Raw genomic sequence first — 22,339 nt, 5'->3', positions numbered from 1 at the left:
AATATCCTGAAAGATTATCGCTCGTGATGGTTCTTTATCAGAGTAAATCATCTGAACTTCCAAATGAGATTGCATATGCCATTGCTTCTCCTTCTAATGTAAAATGTGTTTTTAGCTTTCAGTTGAAAATCAGAGATGTAAGTTTGGTGAACATTTGCCTCTCTAGCATTCCACTCGTGTGTGAATGCACCAAGGTGTCCTTTTATTATGTTCAGTTTAATTCAGCAAACATTTATGGCTCCCGCCCACATGCCAGGCTCTGTGCTGGAGACAGAAATGCAGTTTGCTTATACACGATGCTGCCCGCAAGATGCTCACAGCCATATAAGGATAAGGAATACAGAGCATCATCTATGCTTTCAAAATTTTCAATCCTGATGAATAGTACCATGTGTCTATTCCTATCAAGAGGTGTAAGCCAGACGAGAATATTTATGCCCTCAGGCAAATTACGTGTCAAACGTCCTCTAAAGGACAGTGCCAGAACTAGATAGATTCATGTGGTCCAAAGAGCACAGCATTGATAAATACCTTAAGAGAGTTGAAAACGAAGAGCTGTGAGAGTTGGGAAATGGGAACAATCCCATATTTTGGGGGGATGTTATGGATGGTTTATGAAGGAGACCACAGCTGAGATGGCAGGTGGGGAAGTAGGGCAGTGAGAGCTAGGAGAGAAGTTGTACAGGAGCACAGGTGTGTGAGTGGGAAACTCCGTCTCCTTCTAGAAATGGTCATGGCCAACTGTGGCTAGAGCATGGAGCAGAACAGGGCAGTCGTTGGAAAGGAGGATTGAGAGGAAACCCAAATCTTGTTTGGTAATATTATTTTGTCCCCAAAAGTAACAGGATTGATAAACAGGAGCCCCACTGTTTTTTGTGACGAATAGCAACAATTATATTCTAAATCTGATACTTCTCATTTGCTATGTGATGCCCATACAAAGGGTTTTGGAATCCTCAGAGAGGATTAACTTACTCATAGCAACTTTTTGGTATATTTCCATGTTTCTTTCAACCTTTGAAAATTGATAATCCATGCAGCATCTATAAAGATTCTCTATTTGCCACGACCAGAACAACCTGTTACTCTCCCTTGATGGATAAGAATTTACTGGAAGTGCCTGTTCATGACCGTGATGGAATTTCCCCCATTCTTTCACTTTTCCCATAAAGCCCACATCTGCTGACCTCCAGGTTTTGAAAAAAGGTCTCTCTCATTAGTTCAAGCAGCTCAAGCTCTGTCTGAAAAGGATTCCAGTAAGGATGTCTACCCAATGAATAACAGTCTGTTTTTCCAAATAACGTGGATGCTAATACTGAGAGAAGCACTGATTTTAGTAGTCAGACACATGCTATATACCCAGAATGATTACAAACCATTATAGCCTCAAACACGCCATCATGACAAGAATTCAGAGATCTGGTCTATGGACAAAAATACAGCTGACATCTACCTGTTCTCACAGTCCATTTTAATACAGTTTTATCAGTTTAACACAGTTTTTTGGGTCACAAAGCAAAGATCAGGAAAGGATTCACAGATTCAAAGCATTTCAGAACTGGAGATATAACAGTTTATTTGGTTCAATTGTCCTAGTTTATAAATGTGGAAACTGAGGGGCAGAAGAGGTTACAGCTTAACAAAGGTCAGTTAAAGGCAGAGCTTGAACTTGAACTTGGGGCTGCAATTCTTTCCACAAGGAAAGGTAACCATTTCTCAGTCACCTTCTGTGGGAGAATCTCCTACTGGCTGGGCTCTGGATCTCAGGCCCTTTAAGGGCCTCTGTAGCTCTTACCCTGTACTTTTGGGATATGCCTTCCCTGCCTTAGTAGGTCTGGGCATTAGGTAGGTGCTGCAGCATCAGCTTGGCCCCTAGGCTACAGGTGAGCTCTGCGTGTGCAAGGGAGCTTGTCTGTCTGTATTCTGCGTTTTGACACACTGCCTGGTGCCTCAGAGGAGCTCAATGAATCTTAGTTTCCTTCCTCTCTACTGTGGAACCTACTTGTTCGATTGAATTGATGTGGTTGGGGAAGAGGGTGGGTATTTGATGGAGGGAGGTCACAGTGACCATGGAATTCACCGAGAGTGGGAGGGTTGGAGAAAAAAGAAATAGGAGGGGATGGGAGACCAAATGAAAAGAAAGACAAAGGGTGGGGAAAGAGTCAGGAAAAGATTACATTTAAAAGCACAAAACTGGTTCCTGTTTAGATGCAAACATGAGTCCTGAGTGTGTCACATGTGTTCAACCAGTGCAAGTGATTATGCAAATTAATTTAAAAGAGGGAGGAAAGAGGAGGGGTGGGGATCATGCGTCCACATGGAAGTGCTCCCCAAGATCCCTTAGAACTCCTCCCTCCCCATCAGTTTTGGAGAAGGATATGGACTCCATTTGTGCTGCTGCCATAAGAAAGATGAGGCATTAGCCCTGAGCAGTCACAAGAAGGCAGTTTTCACTGCAGAACCAGATGGGGTCTTGTCAGCCACATGGCGAGGTGGGGTTAAGTCCCATGATATTAGCTCAGCAAGCATCTGGGGGACTCAATTTGCTACTGTTCACCTATTTTCCTGTTGACCTCTCAAAAGTTCTAATTCCACCATCAAACAAGCCAGTGCCTTGGGACAGCCCAAACGCCCCACTTGCCTCCTGCAGGGCTCAGGCTGAGTCAGGAAGCAGAGGGGCTGTGGGCAGTGGGACTTCCCTCTTCAGCTGGTGCCTCAGAGGTTGTAGGACAGCAGGTTGTCTTGGATACAAGCTGGTGGGGCTGCAGCAGCAGCTTCTGGGGTTTTGTCCCTGCTTCCCAAGCAGGCTCAATGGAATAGCCTGGACAAGTTGGGGCTGGGACCCAGACACCAGGGATGCTTGGGGAGTGAGCTCTTCACAGCACCTGGCATCACGCCAGCCCAGAGAGCCTGCTGTGCACAGGAAATATTGAACATTCTGAGTCTTAAAGAGGGAACCTGGAACAGTTCCAAGATTACACTTAATACATCTGCTGGGAGCTACAGAGAGGGGAGATGGGGAATCTGCAAAAATAACCCTTGCAGGGCCAGGAGGGCCCAGAGCATCAGCACGACACATGTAATGAGTAAGAATAAAGATCACCCCTTACCTCAGGTAGCATGTACAGTTTCCAAAGCTCGTTCATACACACAGTCTCTTTGTTCTTCCTTATGGTACTGGGAGGTAGGCAGGGAATGTTATTTTAGATAAGTTACTAGATTATGTATTTGTATGCTTCCTACAGCACTTAACCTAGCAGGTTGTCCAGCAAATGGCAAGTAAATACATGGATGGATGAGGGGAGAAACTTGCATTTTGCAGGTGAGAAACTGACTCGGAATAGTTAAATTCATTGGAAGGCTTTCCAAATGGGGCATTTACTACAAGCGAGGCATCATGCTAGAACCTGGGAAGACGTGGTCCCCTCGGTCGAAGAGCTCACCCTCTAGAGGGGGAGATGGCCGGAAACAAGTAACTAATAAGTGACTGTGCGATCTGATAAGTATCTATTTAGGTGATTGCAAAAGGCTCTGGGAGACAGAAAAGAGACTGACTCCAAGTAAGAGGATGCAAGTGCTTTGCCGGATGTAGCAGGGATAAGTGCTGAGGCTCCTCTCCAGGTGTTCAGAATCATCATTTCTTTCTTGTACGTTTCCCCCGATCAGGAAAATCTCTCCTGTTCCTCTCACCCCCACATCCACCCTTGACTTGTTGCCAATGCATTCCTAAAGTTCTACCATCACCTGGACTTTATCTTTTGGCTACACTAGTGGTTTAAATTAAAATATTTCACGGGAAGGACATTTATGTGAATTAGGGATCAGAGCATAGGCTTCTCTGGAGCTGGAGGGGGAATACTGAGGTGAGGGTCATGAGCTCCGAGCTGTCTGGGGCTTTGTGTGGGATAAGACGGTGATTAGGGAGAGGGAAATAAGAAGAGACCAAGTGACTAGGGATGGCTGAAAAGAAGCATTGCCTATGCAGTTTCACTTTCCTCCCTCTAGCACATCCCGACGTCAATATAAATACACCATATACGTATGCAGGCATCCTGATATACCCATGTTTGTAGGTATATGTACACATGTGCGCATGCGTGCACACACACACCCCGACAGAGTCTTTAAATCTGTCACCAAAATGGGATGCAAAGCGCTTCTTACCCTGACCAATTCTGTAATGATGTTTGCGTGATATTCGTGAACACAGGGCTGCATGTAGCTTGACAGCTGTGGGTTGCAAATTTTATTAAACTTCTGCCTTGTTCACAGTCTGATTTCTTGAAGGCCTTATCTAATTGCCTTGGGCCACGGGGCCTACCACCTTGGTCATGTGCAAACATATAAATTTCACCATGTAACTGAGGGCAAGTGATAAACTAATGTATGATAAATAGTGAAGAATTTTGATGATCTGCATCCTGGTGGAAGAAGAATGGCTCATAAAAACAATTATTACACAATCCACGCTTGCATTATTTACAAGGTGCATGCATACTCTCCTTTCTACAAGTGCTGGTGGGCATTTGGATCTAATCACCAGAAATCCAAGCATTTCCAAATGCCTAGATGTGGGCTGACATATAGCCCAAACATCTGGGTTGTTGACTGAGAAATGTGATTTTCAGCAGACCGCTGAGTGCCAGGGGCCCACAGCCTGTGTGTAAGTCACCTCTTCCATGAAGGTGTCTGTGATTCTTCTCTCTGATTCGGTTGGCCCTCCTTCAAGTCTCCGGCGTGCCGTGCATGTGAATTTACCTATCCACCTATCCCCACAAAGATGGGAGCGCTTTGCGGGAAGATTTTCCTCCCAGATATTTGTTGAATGAATGAAGTACTTACCATGCACATCTCCACCCATGAATCTAACTCAGTGCCTTGCACTGAGAAGAAACACAATAAATATTGAATGAACATCTATGTTTGTGAGTAGAGAGATTCAGATCAGCTGCGTTGCATTACACAGTTTTCTGTTTAAATGTCTCAAAGCCTGAGAAATCATTTTTACACTGCTTCCCCAGCCCCAGGGAGAAAACAGATAAAAATAATGAAGAAATTGAAGCACGCGGAGAAGGGATATGAATTCCCCATGTGCACTTGGGGAATGAGGCACGGAGTCCAGGGTTTGGATTTCACTTCCCTCTGCTCTTTCCCTCCTGCAAACGTGCCTCCCTCGGCCTTTCTCTCGCTGACATTAGAAGTCAGCCGAGTATTTATATATTCCAGGACCTCTCTATGTAAATCCACATTCCATAAATCCCAAAGCTTTTCTTCTATTTCAGAGCAAGAGGCTGAACAAGATATATGCATTTTTTTTTGTAACCAGCAAATGGCTTTCTTATCGATCTGCCTCTTCTGAAGGCAGTTCTGCCTTCTGTAGATTTCAGGAGTCTGTCTCTCCATCCATCCCTCCCTCTCTCTCTCTCTCTCTCTCTCTCTCTCTCTCTCTCTCTCTCTCTCTCTCTCTCTCTCTCTCTCTCTCTCTCTCTCTCCCCCCCACCCCCTCCAACAAGTCCCTTCCTTAAGTTCCAAGAGACTAATTATTTCCTCTCCACCATCTCTCTCTTCCCGAAGGTTTATCTGATTTCGGCTCTGTTCAGAAACCACCGGTTTCTCCAGAGTCTTGTATTTCCTGCCCGCCGCGGCCAGCATTCTACGGCACTAATCAGATTTTGCTGTTTCTCTTCACACTGAGCCCCTTCCCCAACCATTCTGCCCTCTTGACACTTATCCTCCCACCCTCACCTTCATGGTGCATGGGCCTATTAAATGGTGTCCAGTCCAATTTCTGGCACCCAATAAATCTAAATTTTCAAGCTTGGGAAGCCAGGCTCACCCACTGGCACCTAGATAAATGAGTCCTCCATGAGAAACCTACACCAGTCATTACTCAAGACTCCTGAAACCCCAACACAGGATTTCAGGCCGGAGAAAGTCAAGTCCTCCTTTCCTGCCTCACCCTCCGAAAAAGAAAATACCCCACAGCCCAGAGCCTCGTCTTCCTCTGCATCTCCTGTCCCTCCACGCGGATGCTCAAAGCGGATCCCAGCCTGCCACTTCCAGCACGCAGCCACTCCCACGTCACCCGTCAGGTTACGCCGTCGGCTCAGCGGCTTTGAAATGAGACTTAATATCCGGCATACGTGCCTGCACTGCTTGGTTCTCCAGGGCTCCGAGCCTGGAGATGAACAAAGAGGCTCCGTGCAACGTTTCATTGTTTGCAACAAGCGCAACCAAGGAGGGCGTCTCTTCCCCAGCCCGCCCTGTGGTGAATCTCTCGTGTGTGTGTGTGTGTGTGTGTGTGTGTCTGTGTGTGTGTATGTGTGTCTGTGTCTGTGTGTGTCTGTGTGTGTCTGTGTCTGTGTGTGCGCGCGCGCCGGGTCGGGGAGCAACAGGGGCTCAGGGCTGTGTTCCATCCCGGGTGGTGAGACCTGGAGATGGTGATATGCTCCTGGGAAGTGGGGACTATTTGTATTTACTTATTTGTTATTTTGACTTGTGAAATTACCCCCTTTCATTCCGCCAGCCTTCTGCCTCTGCACAATGAAAATTAATTACAATGAATTAGAACATTTATAAACCACCCTTAACAGTACCAAGGCTTGGAGACAGCTCCTTCTCTGACCCCTCACTGGTCTACAGCTCAACACCTGATCAAGCAACAGCAATTCTAAAAGGCAAAAGTCTCTAAAGTACCTGCTTTTGGCCTCTATGGAATAAACTGGGAACGGATAGGATACTGTGATGCTTAGCGCTGTGTATCAGCTCGGCTGGGCCAGAGTACCCACTTATTTAATCAAGCACTGATCCAGGTGTTGACCCCATGCGTATTTTGTAAATGTGGTTACCAGCTACAGTTGATTAACTAGATTGCCATGGATAACGTGGGTGGGCCTCATCCAATCAGCTGAAGGTCTTAAGAAAAAAAACTGAGGTTTCCCAGAGAAGAAAAAAAATTCTGCCTCAAGACTGCAGCATCCACTTCTGCCCGAGTTTCTAGACTGTTGGCCTGCCCTATAATTCCTTGAAATAAATTTATCTGATCTATATCTATATATATCATCTATATCTCTATTTATGTATTATTGATTCTGCTTCTCTGGGGAACACTGACTGATACAGGTATTTAGAAATCTTATGTGAATTCGAATTGTTCATTGTGTAACTTCTGGAAGGAGGACTGCTCTTCTTCATTTCCTGAACATGAAGTCCTGTGCTGTGTACATAGTAGGGGCTTAATAAGTGTTCACTGAAGTGACTGGAAACCCAAAGAAGCCCCACAATGCTTTTCTCAACTTCCACCACCCCACTTTCAAGTGCAAACATTTGCTCCCTCCCATCCACTTGGGATTCAACAGCCCTACGTTGGAGACCAGCTCCTCTCAGGATCTTCCTATCATGTTGTCAAATGGTGATGCCTCCATCACTCTCTGCCTTTACCATCTATCAGGTGAACCACATCTTCCCCAAAGGCTTCACTGCATCGGGGCCAGGCTTGTAACTTACTCTTGCTTCCTCAATGCTTGCGTGTGGGATTCTCTAGGTTTACATAGTTGTGCTTTTCTTTGCCTGGCATCTTAAGATGATGTCGTCCCTTTCTCGTTAGCTGGTGGACCTTCTGGGGGTATTCTAGGCTCCGATGTCGTGGAACATTTATGGTCTTTGGAATCAGCCAGAACTAGCTTGGGACCTGGTTTTCATATAAGCTTTGAGAACTTGATGAAGTCATATGACTTTTGTTGTTATTTTTAATTTAATTTTTATTTATATTGGGGTATAGTTGATTAACAATGTTGTGTTTCAGGTGTACACCAAAGTGATTCGGTTACACATATACATATATCCATTCTATTTTAGCTTCTTTTCCCATATAGGTTATTACAGAATATTGAGTAGAGTTCCCTGTACTATACAGTAGGTCCCTGTTGATCATCTATTTTATATACAGTAGTGTGTATATGTTAATCCCAAGTCATATAACTTTTATGAGCCTTCCTTATTAGTAAGATGGGGGTAAAATGACTCAGAAAAACATGTGAGAGAGAACTAAAGCAAATAGTTATCAATTTTTTTTTTTTTTTTACATCAGTTGTTAAACACTCATGTTTCCGCTGGTGAAAGTCTCTGTGGAACTGCAAAATATAAAGCAGATAAGCTAAGAATGGCTCTGGTTGGCTCTACAGAACCCCTCCTACTTGTACACTAGGACTCCTATCCTCTACCCTACTCAAGGATGTGCCCTGAGCAGTTTCCCCTCTGTCCCCCATATCAACATGTAACACTGCTCTACTGGATCATTCCTGCCACCTGAAAACATGGTGGAATAGTCCCCATCTTTGAGCCAGACCACCAACCCAAAGCATCTTCCTTCACCCCACACCCCCTATAGTTACTACCCCATCCCTGTCTTCTTCACTACAGCAAAACCCACTGACGGAGTTGTCTATACATTCTGGCCCCTCCAGGGGGGGGTCTTTGTTCCCATGGCTCCTCTTTGTTCTTTGTCCCTCCAGTTCTTTCTTGAACTCCCTCCAGGTGGGTTTTTGTTCCTGTGACTCCTCTATGGCTCTAGTCAAGGTCACAAAAGAACTTGGCATTGCCAGAAGTTACAGATGATTCTCAGGCACTATCTTTTTTTTTAAGGTATGTTGAAATTTCTTTTTAAAAATTTATTTTTTTTAATTGAAGTGTAGTTGATTTACAGTGTTTTATGTGTATAGCAAACTGATTCAGTCACATATATATATATATATATATATATATATATATATATACATTCTTTTTCAGATTCTTTTCCATTGTAGGTTTTTACAAGATATTGAATATAGTCCCCTGTGATATACAGTAGGTCCTTGTTGTTTATTTTACATACAGTAGTGTGTATCTGTTCATCCCATATTCCCAATTCATCCCCCCATTTCCCCTTTGGTAACCGTAAGTTTGTTTTCTATGTCTGTGAGTCTGTTTCTGTTTTGTAATTAAGTTCATTTGTATCATTTTTTTAGATTCCACATATAAGTGATATCATATGGTATTTGTCTGACTTCCTTCACTTAGTATAATAATCTCTAGGTTCATCCATGTTGCTGCAAATGGCATTATTTCATTCTTTTTTATGGCTGAGTAATATGTATATACACACACACACACACATATGTGTATATACGTGTGTATGCACACCACATCTTTTTTATCCATTCATCTGTCGATGGACATTTAGGTTGCTTTCATGCTTTGGCTATTATAAATAGCACTGCTATGAACATTGGGGTGCATGTATCTTTTTGAACTAGAGTTTACCCTGGATAGATGTCTCAGGCACCATATTGCTTGGTCTACTGTAAGCAACCTTAGCTACAGTTGATCACCTGAAGCACTTTCTTCACTAGTCCCTGGGGTACCACTCCCTCTGGGTTCTCCCCACTTCACCAGCAGTTCCTCCTCAATCCTTTTTTTTTGGTATGGTTCCTTTTCCTCTTTATGACCTCAAAATCTTTGAGTGCCACAGGGCTCAGTTTACACAAACTTAGGGGTGGGAAAGAGGGATTCATCTAATCCCATGATTTTAAATACCATTCATATACTGATAACTCCCCAGTTTCTATATCCATTTTGGCCCTCTCTCCTGAAAGCCAGACTCATATAGCCAATTGCTTCCCTAACAACTCTGCTTGGATGTCTAACTGATGTCTCTAATTTATCACATCCCAAACCAAACTTCTTATTTTCCCCTGAAATCTGCTATTGTGAAGTTTTTCCTATTTCAATAAATGACAATTACATGCTATAATTTTCTCTTCTCTAAAGCCTTGAGATCATCTTTGACACATCATTTGTTACCACATCCTACCTCCAATTCAATGTCAAATGCTATTGACTCTACTTCCAAAAATATATCCAGTCTAACAACCACTTCTAACCATTCTATTGACACCCTGAGTTTAGTCCAGCTCACCATCCTCCCTCATGTGGGTTAACAGCCTCCTAACTGTCTCCTTACTTCCTCCTCCACTCAGCTATAGTTTATTCTACACAAGGCAGTCATATCATATCTCTCTTCTGCTCAGTATCTTCCAATAGCTTCCTATCTCACTCAAAAGGCAAAGTACTATTAAGGGCCCAAGACCCTACACAATCTGTCTCCAGTAGATTAAGGTGGAAGCTTAGTTTCTACCAATTTCCTTATTCACCGCTGGGTACGATGGTCTGACTTCAGTCATCATCTCCTTGCTATTCCCCAAACATGGTGAAATATGCACCCACCTCAGGACCTTTGTAGATGCTGTTCTCTCCACTTGGACCATTTTTCTCCTGTGTATCCACATGAATTCCTACCTCCACCCCACCACCCAGATATCTAAGTTGATCATTCAGAGGAGAGACCTTCTCAGACATCTGAACCTGACCACACTATATAAAAGGGAGCGCCCTCCTTCACCTCCTTATACCCTCTTTACCTGGATTTACTTTTTTACGGTGCTTATCAATCTTGACGTATTATATATTCCTTTATTTACTTATTGTCTATTCCCATAAAAACAAGCTATGGCATCAGGAGCTTTGTCTCTGTTTACTGTTATATTTATTATACTGGCGCTGAGTACAGTGCCCAGCAGGTGGTAGAGTCTCAGTAATTATTTGTTGAATAAGTGAATGAATCAAGTGAAATTGACAGGCCATGAGCCACATTCACTGTAACCTCCACCGCCTGGTTGTGAACTCATCCTCTGGAGCCTCAGAGATGGTCTCATCCCTAGAGAGCTGTCCCGTCCCCTCCTCTCAGGTCTTTGCTATTTCACAGTAAACATCTCTGGTTCTTTGCACAGTTCTTTAAAAAAGATGGTGGCTCTGACAGCACCTCTGAGTATCTTCACACTCCAGGATGCAGTTTGCCTGGATTTAGGGATCTGGACACTTAAAATAAGTTAGTTGTTTTCTGACGATTTTCTCATCCACCTTGGGCTTCAGTTCTACTGTAGTGATGTTGGTTTTACCTGCTCATGCCTGAAGACAAGTCTCCTTGTTCTGCTTAAAGATTGGATGAATTAGGGATGTGAATGATGTAAGTGTCCTTTGATTAGAAGGAGGTAGCTAATAAAGCAAACCTGTAGAAACAGTTTATCACCCACAAAGCACTGTATAGCCTATGCACATGATGGATGCAAAAGTATTTCCTAAAAACCCTATTTAAAACTTAATGTGGGACTTCCCTGGTGGCGCAGTGGTTGAGAGTCCACCTGCCGATGCAGGGGACGCGGGTTCGTGCCCCGGTCCGGGAAGATCCCACATGCCGCGGAGCGGCTGGACCCGTGAGCCATGGCCGCTGAGCCTGCGCGTCCGGAGCCTGTGCTCCGCGACGGGAGAGGCCACAAGAGTGAGAGGCCCGCGTACTGCAAAAAAAAAAAAAAAAACTTAATGTGGACGGTAGTCAGTGGCAGAAGACAGCACATTCAAGTGGAGTAGAGTTTAATGAAGGGGTTATTTGCAAAGGCATGGGAAGGATGAAGGAAAGCAACCCAGAGGTGCTGAAGCAATCAGCGGCAAGCCCAAGCTGGGAAGTGTAACCAGCGTGGCCTAAGAGGCAAGGGGAAAGGCCATTCCTACTCTTGGGGAGAGCAGCTAGCTTTAGGAGAGGCTGCCTGAGGTGAAGCAGGGAGAGTCAGGGGAATGACCATGCCCGCCTAGCTCACTGCTGCCCTCCCATCTATGGCTAGTGCTATCCTTTTCAGTTCCCAGGTAGACACAAGGTAGCCAGGAGTCATTGATGTAGCCCACAAAGGCCAGCCTCCAGGGGCCCAGAGAAGGCTGCAGAAGGATGGAGAGGGGATCTGAAGGAACCAATGGGGAAGATCCAGCAGGGTTTGCTTAGTAATAGACAACTCTTGAAAAGTGAAGGCTTTCCCAAATCGTTTTCTGTTGTGTCTGAAATATTTAATGATATGTATATATCAATTGTTTTAATCTTGAAGGTTTTCTTTTTTTCACTTTTGGTGGTGGTGGTGGTGGGATAATAGATTTTCCCCTTTGTTTTGCTTTTCTCTATTAAAATGACTTTATACATACAGTTCTTTAAAAAGTATTATGGGACTATATGATTCCATTTGGATGAAGTTAGGAACTGGCTAACCCAGTGTATGGAGATAGAAGTTAGAATAGTCGTTACCTCTGGGGAGGCGGTAGGTATTGGCTGAGAAGGGGAACAAGGGAACATTTCTAGGAAATGTCGATCTTGAACTATATCTTATACGGGTATCTATTTAGGTAAAAATTCATTGAGCTGTACACTTAAGTTTTATTTTTTTATTGAATATAGTTGATTTATAATATCATATTAGTTTCAGGTGTACAACCCAGTGATTCAATATTTTTATAGATTATGCTCCATTTAAAGTTAGTGCAAAATAATGTCTAGGCAGGACCCGCCATTCACTCGCCTCACGCCTTCACAGTCGCGAGAGTCACCTCCCCACCAGAAAGGAAGAGGAGACCAGAGCCGAACTCTCTTCCTGCCGAGATGTCTGTTGGCATGCGATTAAAGTCCTACATGAGGCTGAGGGTCACATCGTGACATGGGAGATGAACACTGGTGAGGTGTATCGAGGGAAGCTCATTGAAGCCGAGGACAACATGAACTGCCGGATGTCCGACATCACAGTCACGTACAGAGATGGCCGAGTGGCACAGCTGGAGCAGGTGTACATCCATGGCAGCAAGATCCGCTTTCCGATTTTGCCTAATGTGCTGAAAAACGCACCCATGTTAAAGAGCATGAAAAATAAACCCAAGGCTCAGGGCCGGTCGGGGAAATGCTGCTATTCTGAAGGCCCAAGAGGCTGCAAGAGGGAGAGGACGTGGAAACATCTTCCAGAAGCGAAGATAAATTTATCTGTTGGACAGAACTTTGCCCTTATTTTTTTCTTTTAGGTTATCTGGGTCAGGGGGTGCATGCGTAGGTATATGTCCTAGGTTATCTTTTGAAATCTTTTTCTTTAGATCTGGGTAAATGTTAAACTAAATAAATATAGTGGGTTTTTTTCTTCTTGAGAATAAAAAAAAGTATATTTCCCTGTGCTGTACAATATATCCTTGTTGCTTATTTATTTTATACATGGTAGTTTGCATCTCTTAATTCCTGCCCCTATCTTGTCCCTCCCCCTTCCCTCTCCCCACTGGTAACCACTAGTTTGTTTTCTGTAACTGTGAGTCTGTTTCTGTCTTGTTATATTTGTTTGTCTTATTTTTTAGATTCCACATATAAGTGATAACAGACACTATTTGTCTTTCTCTGTCTGACTTATTTCACTAAGCTCAATACCCTCTAGGTCCATCCATATTGTTGCAAATGGCAGAATTTCATTTTTTTAATGGCTGAGTAACATTCCATTGTGTGTGTGTGTGTATTTTTTTCTAGTTTCTTTTTTTTTAAATTTTTATTGGGGTATAGTTGCTTTACAATATTGTGTTAGTTTATACTGTACAGCAAAGTGAATCAGCTATATGTATACATATATCACCTCTTTTTTTGGTTTTCTTCTCATTTCTGTTTTTTTTTTTTTACATCTTCTTTATCCATTCATCTGTTGAGGACACTTAAGTTGCTTCCGTATCTTAGCTCTTATAAATAATGCTTCTGTGGACACTGGGGTGCACATATCTTTTCGAATTAGTGTTTTCATTTTATTTGGATATATATATACCCAGGAGTGGATTTGCTGGATCACATGGTGGTTCTATTTTTGCTGTTTGAGCAACCTCCATACTGTTTTCCATAGTGGCAAGATTTATGCATTTTATTGTATGTAAATTATACCACAATAAAAAAAATAAAAGAAAAAATAGTATGGTTATATCCTTGCAAGTGCAATGTTGATATGCAGTATTTTCAGATGTTTGTACAATCTATGTGAGCATTTGTATGCCAGATCTGCATTGTCTCATCTGCTCTCTCTACCCTTGTAATCTGCACTCAGTTTTTCAAGGGGCAAAGATAAGGGAGGGGTGTAGACTAGTCTCAGAGAAATCTATAGACAATTACCCTCAGTTGAAAATAAACATAATAAAACTATAGAAGTCTAATTTTTGCAACTTGAGAGGGTTTTTTTCCACAGTTATTCACATCTAATCACTCTCACCTAATAAATGAATAGAATAGCTAATGTGATTAGACTAATTCACTATTCATCATGAATATTAAATGAACAGAATATTTTGCATTTCACCAGTCACATATCTTGAGTATTTACCTGATATTACAATCAGACATGTGTTAGATTTTCTCTCTGCTTCTGGGCCATAACTCATGGATAATTATAGTGTTTAATTAGCCCCACACAGCACTTGGCTGTTGGGTGTGGATGGAAATTACAGGATGTAGAAGGAACAAATCAAAGGCTGTAAAGGAAAGTAGCCCTTTGCTGTATCCCCTGGAAGCACAGTAGGGACCATGGGCAGTGCAGGGTGAATCACATTATTCCACTTGAATAGAAAAGACGTTGCTTTCAAAAAGATTTTTAAAGTACATTAAAAAAAATACAATGAGTGAGCATGAAATGGAAAAGAGGTAGAGAGTTTAATGCACTCTTTATAAAGAGGCCTTTTTCCCCCTGATCATTCTTGACCGCCCCTTGCATTTGATGAAATCGTAGAATCGTCAGTTGGTTGGGAGCTCTCTCCTAGCAACCTAGACAGGTAACTGCAGTGTCAGTCCAGCGAGCTGACTGCCAGAGGTTCAGATGACTGTTGCTCGGTCCTTGAGGCCTGGAAGTGCAATAAAGCAGTCTATATGGGGATATATGTGTATGTATAGCTGATGCACTTTGTTATACAGCAGAAACTAACACACCATTGTAAAGCAATTATACTCCAATAAAGATGTAAAAAAAAAATAGTCTGCTAGCTAACTGCCTAATTTCTCAAAGACATGCAATGATTCGAACCAGTCCAATCTCATCCCACAAACACATAATGAACATCTTCGCTGGTAAGACACGGTGCTAAGTCCTATGGAGGAGAGAGAAGTAATATAAGTAATACAATATCATACCCTCTAAGCTTGGGAAGTGTGGAAGGAGAAAGGGGAGATTCAAGAAACTGGCTTCTCAGAGGACAAATGAAGAGTGGTTCAAATAGGAGGGCAGAATCGTGTCCTGGAAAGAAAAAGAAAACATTTTGATGTGTACAACATGCTACACAGATGGAGTACGAAGCTAAATACGGTAGGCGCAATTCTAAGATGGTCCCCAAGACTTCCCATGCTCCTTGTACGCATGCCCTGCATCGGTGCTGGGACTAGGACTCTGATGGACTTTAATCCAGTGACTAGGTTATGCTACATGGCACAGTGGATGACCTGACCTAATCACATTGGTCCTTTAAAAAGCAAAGAGCTTTCTCCAGCTGGTTGTACAAGAGGAGGTCAAAAAGACAGACTCCAGCTGCTCTGGAAGGAAGCAAACACTGTGTTGTGAATGGACAGTGGGGGCAGATGACAAGGAACTGCCAGGGAAAGCAGTTCTAGGTTGACAGGTAGCAGGAAAAGGGGCATCTCCGTCCAATGGCCTCAAGGACACAGATTCTTCCAAAAAAACAGTGATCTTGGAAGACGACTCAGATGAGAACTGAAGCCCTAGCTGGCACCTTGATTTCAGCCCAATGAGACCCCGCACAGAGAATTTATGCTCTGCCCAGTCTTCAGACATGTAGAAGCTTCGAGATGATAAATTTGTGTTGTTTTAAGATGCCAACTTTGTGGTAATTTTTAACGCAGTAATAAAAAGTAATATCCCAGGCAAGAATGAGGATTTAAAAGCTGTGATAAAAAAGAACGAAATAGGGGAAAAGAGGGAGGTGGGATGTGGAAAGGGGGGAGGAGGGGGGCAGGGAGAGAGGAGAGAGAGGCGATAAAGAAATGCACCCACATGAATAGTTTCGGGGAACTATTAATCATAAAGGAAATAACTCCTCTTTGCGGAGAAAGAATTTAAGAAGAGAAACAATGATTTACTACTGAATAATCCATGAGGGTTTCAGAGTAAATGCTTGGCCGGACCCCAAATCAGCCTGCTCTGGCAGCTAGCTCATCTGGGGACTTCTTCCCTCTGTTCAGTATGTGATTCAGGGCTTTCTCCCCCGAAGTCACAGGCCTGGGCTGGGTCACAGTTGCCAGTTTTGCTCTCATCTTGAATTGTCTCCACAAATTCTTCCTTTTTTCAGTATGGTCCAAACTGTGATATGTTATTGACTTGGAGATCCAGCAATTAGATCCTGAAGGGGAGAGCCTATAGCGCATGGCACGGTTTCCATTTTTCTGGGCTGTTGAGAGCCAGTTGAGGAGGTCATAGGAGCCCAAAGACCCGGGCTCGAGTCTTGGCCGTATTTTCTCTAGCTGTGTGAATGTAAGATGTTATTGATCTTGGAATCTCTCCTGTAATTTGGGGAAAATTTCCAATTCTGACTTTTTTCTAATGCAGAGACGGTGGTGACGAAAAAGTGAGAAAAGTGGAGTGTCATATAAAGTATTATTACTATTTCAGCTTTGAGCGTGTACTCAGTCGCTCATCGTTTATTTTAATCCCGAAGGTTCTGCATTAAAGTCTGTTAACACCCTAGTCACATAGGACCTACCCTTAAATATCACAATGTTAGAATGTTTCTCCAAGTAATTAGAGACACAGAGAATTGGGGAATGAGATTGGTTGCCACTAGATAATATTATCATAAAGGTAAAATTCCATTGCAATGAATATTATTACGGTATTATGTTTCAGTGCTATCTTGAAACGAGTACTTTCTCTAATTATCTAAGACAAAAAAAGAGCCTGTATAAGATAGTGAAGGGCCCTCCGTTACAGTGAAAGAATTTTGATTGTGAGTTATCGCAGGAGACACGGAAAACTCCAGTTGAGCTGTTTGCAACTCTTTTGTCCTGCTAGTAAATATTAACCTTCAGAGTTTCTTTTCGCTCTTCCAATATTATAGTGGCTAAAACAATCTTTCACTTAACTTCCAAACCACCACCAAAATCGAGTCATGAGGAGGAAAGTAGAAGTGGAGAGAGTCAAAACACCTTCCTCTTAGGGGGTAGAAAGCACTTCTTTTAACCTTTCAGCTCACTGAGGAGAGATTGGACACGCTGTTTTTTTTTTTTTTTTTTTTTTAACATCTTTATTGGAGTATAATTGCTTTACAATGGTATGTCAGTTTCAGCTTCACAACAAAATGAATCAGTTATATATATACATACATTCCCATATCTCTTCCCGCTTGCGTCTCCCTCCCTCCCACCCTCCCTATCCCACCCCTCCAGGCGGTCACAAAGCACCGAGCTGATCTCCCTGTGTGACACGCTGTTTTATCTCCCACTTCTGCAGATGGGAAAAAGCAGTGACATATCCCAACAAAACCCCATCCTCTGTGCACAGGAAAAAGACATAAAAGAAAAGACAACCTCATAGCTTTTTCACAGAAAGATGATACTTTTGGAACACAGCACTGTTTAAAGCGTTGATAAAATTATTTAATTTTTCCAGGCAAAACAAGAGAAAAGGTAAGGAAGGAATTTGATCTCTATGACTGTGTTTAACAGTCAAGTTCATTCCTGGATCAGATATTAATTGAGCACTTACAACACTGGGGCTGCAGCAGCATACAGGGCGGAACAGGCTTCTGCTCACGTGGGGTGCGGGTTCCCGTGGAGGGACAGGATGAATGAACTGGCAAATATACTGTATGTCAGGGGGTGGTAAAGTGCTGTGAAAAAAACTGGAGCAGGTCAGGAGGTGGAGGTGACAGCTGGAGGGGTAGTTGCTATTTACATAGGGTGGCCAGTGAAGGTGGTGCTGATAAGGTGACACTTGAGCTGGGAACTGAAGAGAGTGTTGAGGAAGCAAGTCATGTAAAAATGTGGGGGAAGACAGTCCCCAACCAGGGACCAGCAAACGCAAGTGCCCTGAGCCAAAAGCAAGTTCAGCCTTCATTCACGCCTTCATTGATTCATTCATACAGTCTCTCTTTCATTCATTTTTTTCTTACAAATAATATCTCAATGCCAATTATGTTCTTCTAGGGAACATCGTTTTGTGAAACTTGTACTACATTTTGGTTATGAAATGCATATTTGTTGACCAACTAATCAGTATACTTTGGCATAGGAGGAAAATAATGAGGTAGGTAAGATTCTCACAGACATATACAAATAGACAGACATATACAAATAAATGTAGCACCCCAGGAGGCTTCAGGTTATTGGGAAAATAGCTGGGCTTTGGAGAGAGAGATCCTGGTCCAGGCTTTTTAAACACCTAGCCCTGGGTAAGTGACTTTCTTCCTTGAGCCATAGAGCGTGGGGCCAGTGATATCTACTGTGTAGAACTCTTGTGAAGAGTAAATGAGATGACCTATATAAAATATAGAGCAAACAGTAGGCATTCAGTTAATGTACCTTCTCTTCCATCTCTCCTGATATAGTAGTATGATATGACTGACTAGTTGAACACATACTACGAACATAATCTTAATACTTGGCACCCTTTATTGTGATTACTGATGATGGGCCTATCTCACATACAAAACCGAGGTTTTCTTGAAGATAAGCGACATCGTGTTAATAACCATTGTTTCTACTGGGTCCAGCCTAACATCTAGCATATAGTGGGGTATTCAGTAAATGTTTACTGACTGAGTAGAGCTAACAAGTGCTCAGAACAGGAGTGGTCAGAACCATATCTGCCATGGATCATTACATAGAAGGAGAGAAAGGTTAAATTAATCATTTTTGATTTACAACAGTGGTCAGAGGTCAGGTTTTCTATGTGATCTGTATAGGGCCTGGACCATTAAAAAATTATTTAAAATTCTTCTGAACATGGTATATTTCAGAGGCCTGTCTAGGAATCAAACAGGGTCCTTACACACATTTCTTTTATAATATGTTTAAGTAATTAGGAAATGATAAACCCTTCATTCTTAATGGCAGTGGACACATAATTCAATCCCATGGATGGTGCAGCAGACCATATTGTCCCTAAGTTTCAACTTCTCGTAAGTGAACTTAGTTAATTTCATTTTCTCTTTCTACTCTTGCACACGCTCAGGCAGAGCCGCCGAGCAGCTTTTTCTTTTTTAATTTTTATTGGAGTATAGTCGGTTTACAATGTAGTGTTACTTTCAGGTTTACAGCAAAGTGAACCAGTTATACACATACCTATATCCACTCTTTTTTACATTCTTTTCCATATAGGTCATTACCAAGTACTGAGTAGAGTTCCCTGTGCTATACAGTAGGTCCTTGTTAGTTATCTATTTTATATATAGTAGTGTGTATATGTCAATCCCAGTCTCCTAATTTATCCCTCCCCCACCCACCCTTTCCTCCTGGTAACCATAAATTTGTTTTCTACCTCTGTGACTCTATTTCTGTTTTGTAGCTAAGTTCATTTGTACCCATTTTTTAAATTCCGCATATGAGCGATATCATATGATATTTGTCTTTCTCTGTCTGACTTCACTCAGTATGACAATCTCTAGGTCTATCCATGTTGCTGCACATGGCACTATTTCATTCTTTTTTAAGGCTAATATTCCATTATTCTTTACCCGTCTTCTTTACCCATTCCTCTGTCGATGGACATTTAGGTTGCTTCCATGTCCCGGCTATTGTAAATAGTGCAGCAATGAACATTGTGGTGCATGTGTCTTTTTGAAGTATGGTTTTCTCCGGATATATGCCCAGGGGTGGGATTGCTGGATCATAAGGTAGTTTTTTAAGGAATCTCCATGCTGTTCTCCATAGTGGCTCTATCAATTTACATTCCCACCAACAGTGCAAGAGGGTTCCCTTTTCTCCACACCTTCTCCAGCATTTGTTGTTTGTAGCTTTTCTGATGATGCCCATTCTAACTGGTGTGAGGTGATACCTCTTTGTAGTTTTGATTTGCATTTCTCTAATAATTAGTGATGTTGAGCAGCTTTTCATGTGCCTCTTGGCCACTGTATGTCTTCTTCAGAGAAATGTCTATTTACGTCTTCTCCCCATTTTTTGATTGGGTTGTTTTTCTTTAATACTGAGCTGCATAAACTGTTTTTATATTTTGGAGATTAATCCGTTGTCTGTTGATTCATTTGCAAATATTTTCTCCCATTCTGAGGGTTGTCTTTTCATCTTGTTTATAGTTTCCTTTGCTGTGCAAAAGCTTTTAAGTTTCATTAGGTCCCATTTGTTTATTTTTGTTTTTATTTCCATTACTCTCGGAGGTGGGCCAAAAAAGATCTTGCTGTGATTTATGTCAAAGAGCGTTCTTATGTTTTCCTCTAAGAGTCATAATGAGGTATCACCTCACATCGGTTAGAATGGGCATAGTCAAAAAATCTACAAACAGCATATGCTGGAGAGGGTGTGGAGAAAAGGGAACCCTCTTGCACTGTTCGTGGGAATGTAAATTGATACAGCCACTATGGAGAACAGTACGGAGGTTCCTTAAAAAACTAAAAATAGAATTACCATATGACCCAGCAATCCCACTACTGGGCATATACCCTGAGAAAACCATAAATCAAAAGACACATTCACCTCATTGTTCATTGCAGCACTATTTACAATAGCCAGGTCATGGAAGCAACCTAAATGCCCATCGACAGACGAATGAATAAAGAAGATGTGGTATATATACACAATGGAATATTACTCAGCCGTAAAAAGGAACGAAATTGGATCATTTGCAGAGATGTACATGGACCTAGAGACTTTCATACAGAGTGAAGTAAGTCAGAAAGAGAAAAACCAATATTGTATATTAAACGCATATATGTGGAATCTAGAAAAATGGTACAGATGAACCAGTTTGCAAGGCAGAAATAGAAACACAGATGTAGAGAACAAACCTATGGACACCAAGGGGGGAAAGCAGGGCAGGGGTGGTAGCGGGATGAATTGGGAGATTGGGGTTGACAGATATACAATAGTATGTATAAAAGAGTTAACTGATAAGAACCTGATGTATAAAAATAAATAAATAAAACTAAATTAAAAACAAAAAAGCAAAGTCCATAGTTACCATTAGGGTTCACTCTTGGTGTTGTACGTTCTATGTGTTTGAAGAAATGTATAATGAAATCTACCCTCCACTGCAGTATCATACAGAGTAGTTTCACTGCCCTAAAGCTCTTCTATTCTTCCACTCTTGCACGGTACACATGCAGATGCACCATCGAGATCCCTCTTTAAAGAAGGGCTCGCTGCCCTGTTCTGGGAAATACAGAGAGCAGCTTTCAGCTGTCAGCATCTTCTGACTCTGCTTCAGCTATAGAGAGCATGACCTCCCCTGAGATCATACCTTCCCTGGGACAGCCCACCTCCAGTGACTGTGAGCGACACAGGTGTATAAAGGCCCTGGCACTTTGGTCCAGGTATTTCTTTTTTTTTTTTTAAATTAATTAATTAATTAAATTTATTTGGCTGTGTCAGGTCCTAGTGGCGGCACACGGGATCTTCACTGCAGCATGTGGGATCTTTTGTTGTGGCACACGGCCTTCTCTAGTTGCGGCGTGCAGGCTTCTCTCTAGTTGTGGCTCGTGGGCTCTAGAGTGCGAGGGCTCAGTAGTTGTGGCGCACAGGCTTAGTTGCCCCACAGTATGTGGGATCTTAGTTCCCCGACTAGTGATCGAACCCATGTCCCCTGCAATGGAAGGTGGATTCTTAACCACTGGACCACCAAGGAAGTCCCCTGGTCCAGCTATTTCTAATTGACGTAAGACAACTCTGACTAGCAACACCCACTCCAGAGCGCTCCTCTGGGTTGAAGGAGGTCCGCATTACAGTTCTACATTGTCCTCTGACAAATACAGCTTCTTCCTGCCTTTCACAGGTGTGGATCCCCAATAAATATCTTGCAAACCAGACTGTCTCAGCATCTGCTTTCAGAGCACCTGGCCTGTGACACGCCTCTTCAACTGTATAACTGTACATATGTATGCATGTGTATATGTAAGTATACAAATACACCCATATATGCATTATATATGTACATACATTATACATGTATATATTATATATAATGTACATACACACACATATATATACCTTCACACCCAACGTAGTGTCAGAGAGATGCCTTTGTTCCTATCTGGGGCTGACCCTGGCTAATTGGCACTGTCTTTCCTGTACCTCATTTCTTCCCAGCCTGTTGGTCAAGGCATCATACCTTCTGTGAGAGAGTGAAGAGTTCCTCTTCTTCCATGCATGTGTTTCCCATGAGGACTGTGGATCCGAATACTTTGGCTTCTTCCTCTTTCCCTGACCATAGGACTGGGCATGAAAGTCAGACTGGCCCGATCCGTCTTGATG

General features: G+C 42.5%; 1 protein-coding gene across 1 annotated transcript; it reads left to right on the top strand.

Annotated features, from left to right (window-relative positions):
- The first annotated feature begins 5,865 nt into the window (after positions 1-5,865).
- LOC113606954 (uncharacterized) lies at positions 5,866-13,044 on the top strand. Its single transcript, XM_027081839.1, is given in 3 exon segments — positions 5,866-6,268; positions 12,413-12,794; positions 12,796-13,044. Coding segments are annotated over 3 exon segments (870 nt in total). The 3' UTR covers positions 12,881-13,044.
- The last annotated feature ends 9,295 nt before the right edge of the window (positions 13,045-22,339 follow it).

The sequence above is a fragment of the Aethalodelphis obliquidens genome, unplaced genomic scaffold (genome assembly GCF_003676395.1).
Source record: "Aethalodelphis obliquidens isolate GAN/ISIS:26980383/991018 unplaced genomic scaffold, ASM367639v1 scaffold46, whole genome shotgun sequence".
In the NCBI taxonomy this organism is placed as follows: Eukaryota; Metazoa; Chordata; class Mammalia; order Artiodactyla; family Delphinidae; genus Aethalodelphis; species Aethalodelphis obliquidens.
The sequence above is the reverse complement of the archived record's forward strand: the minus strand, read 5'-3'. Positions and strand labels throughout refer to the sequence as shown.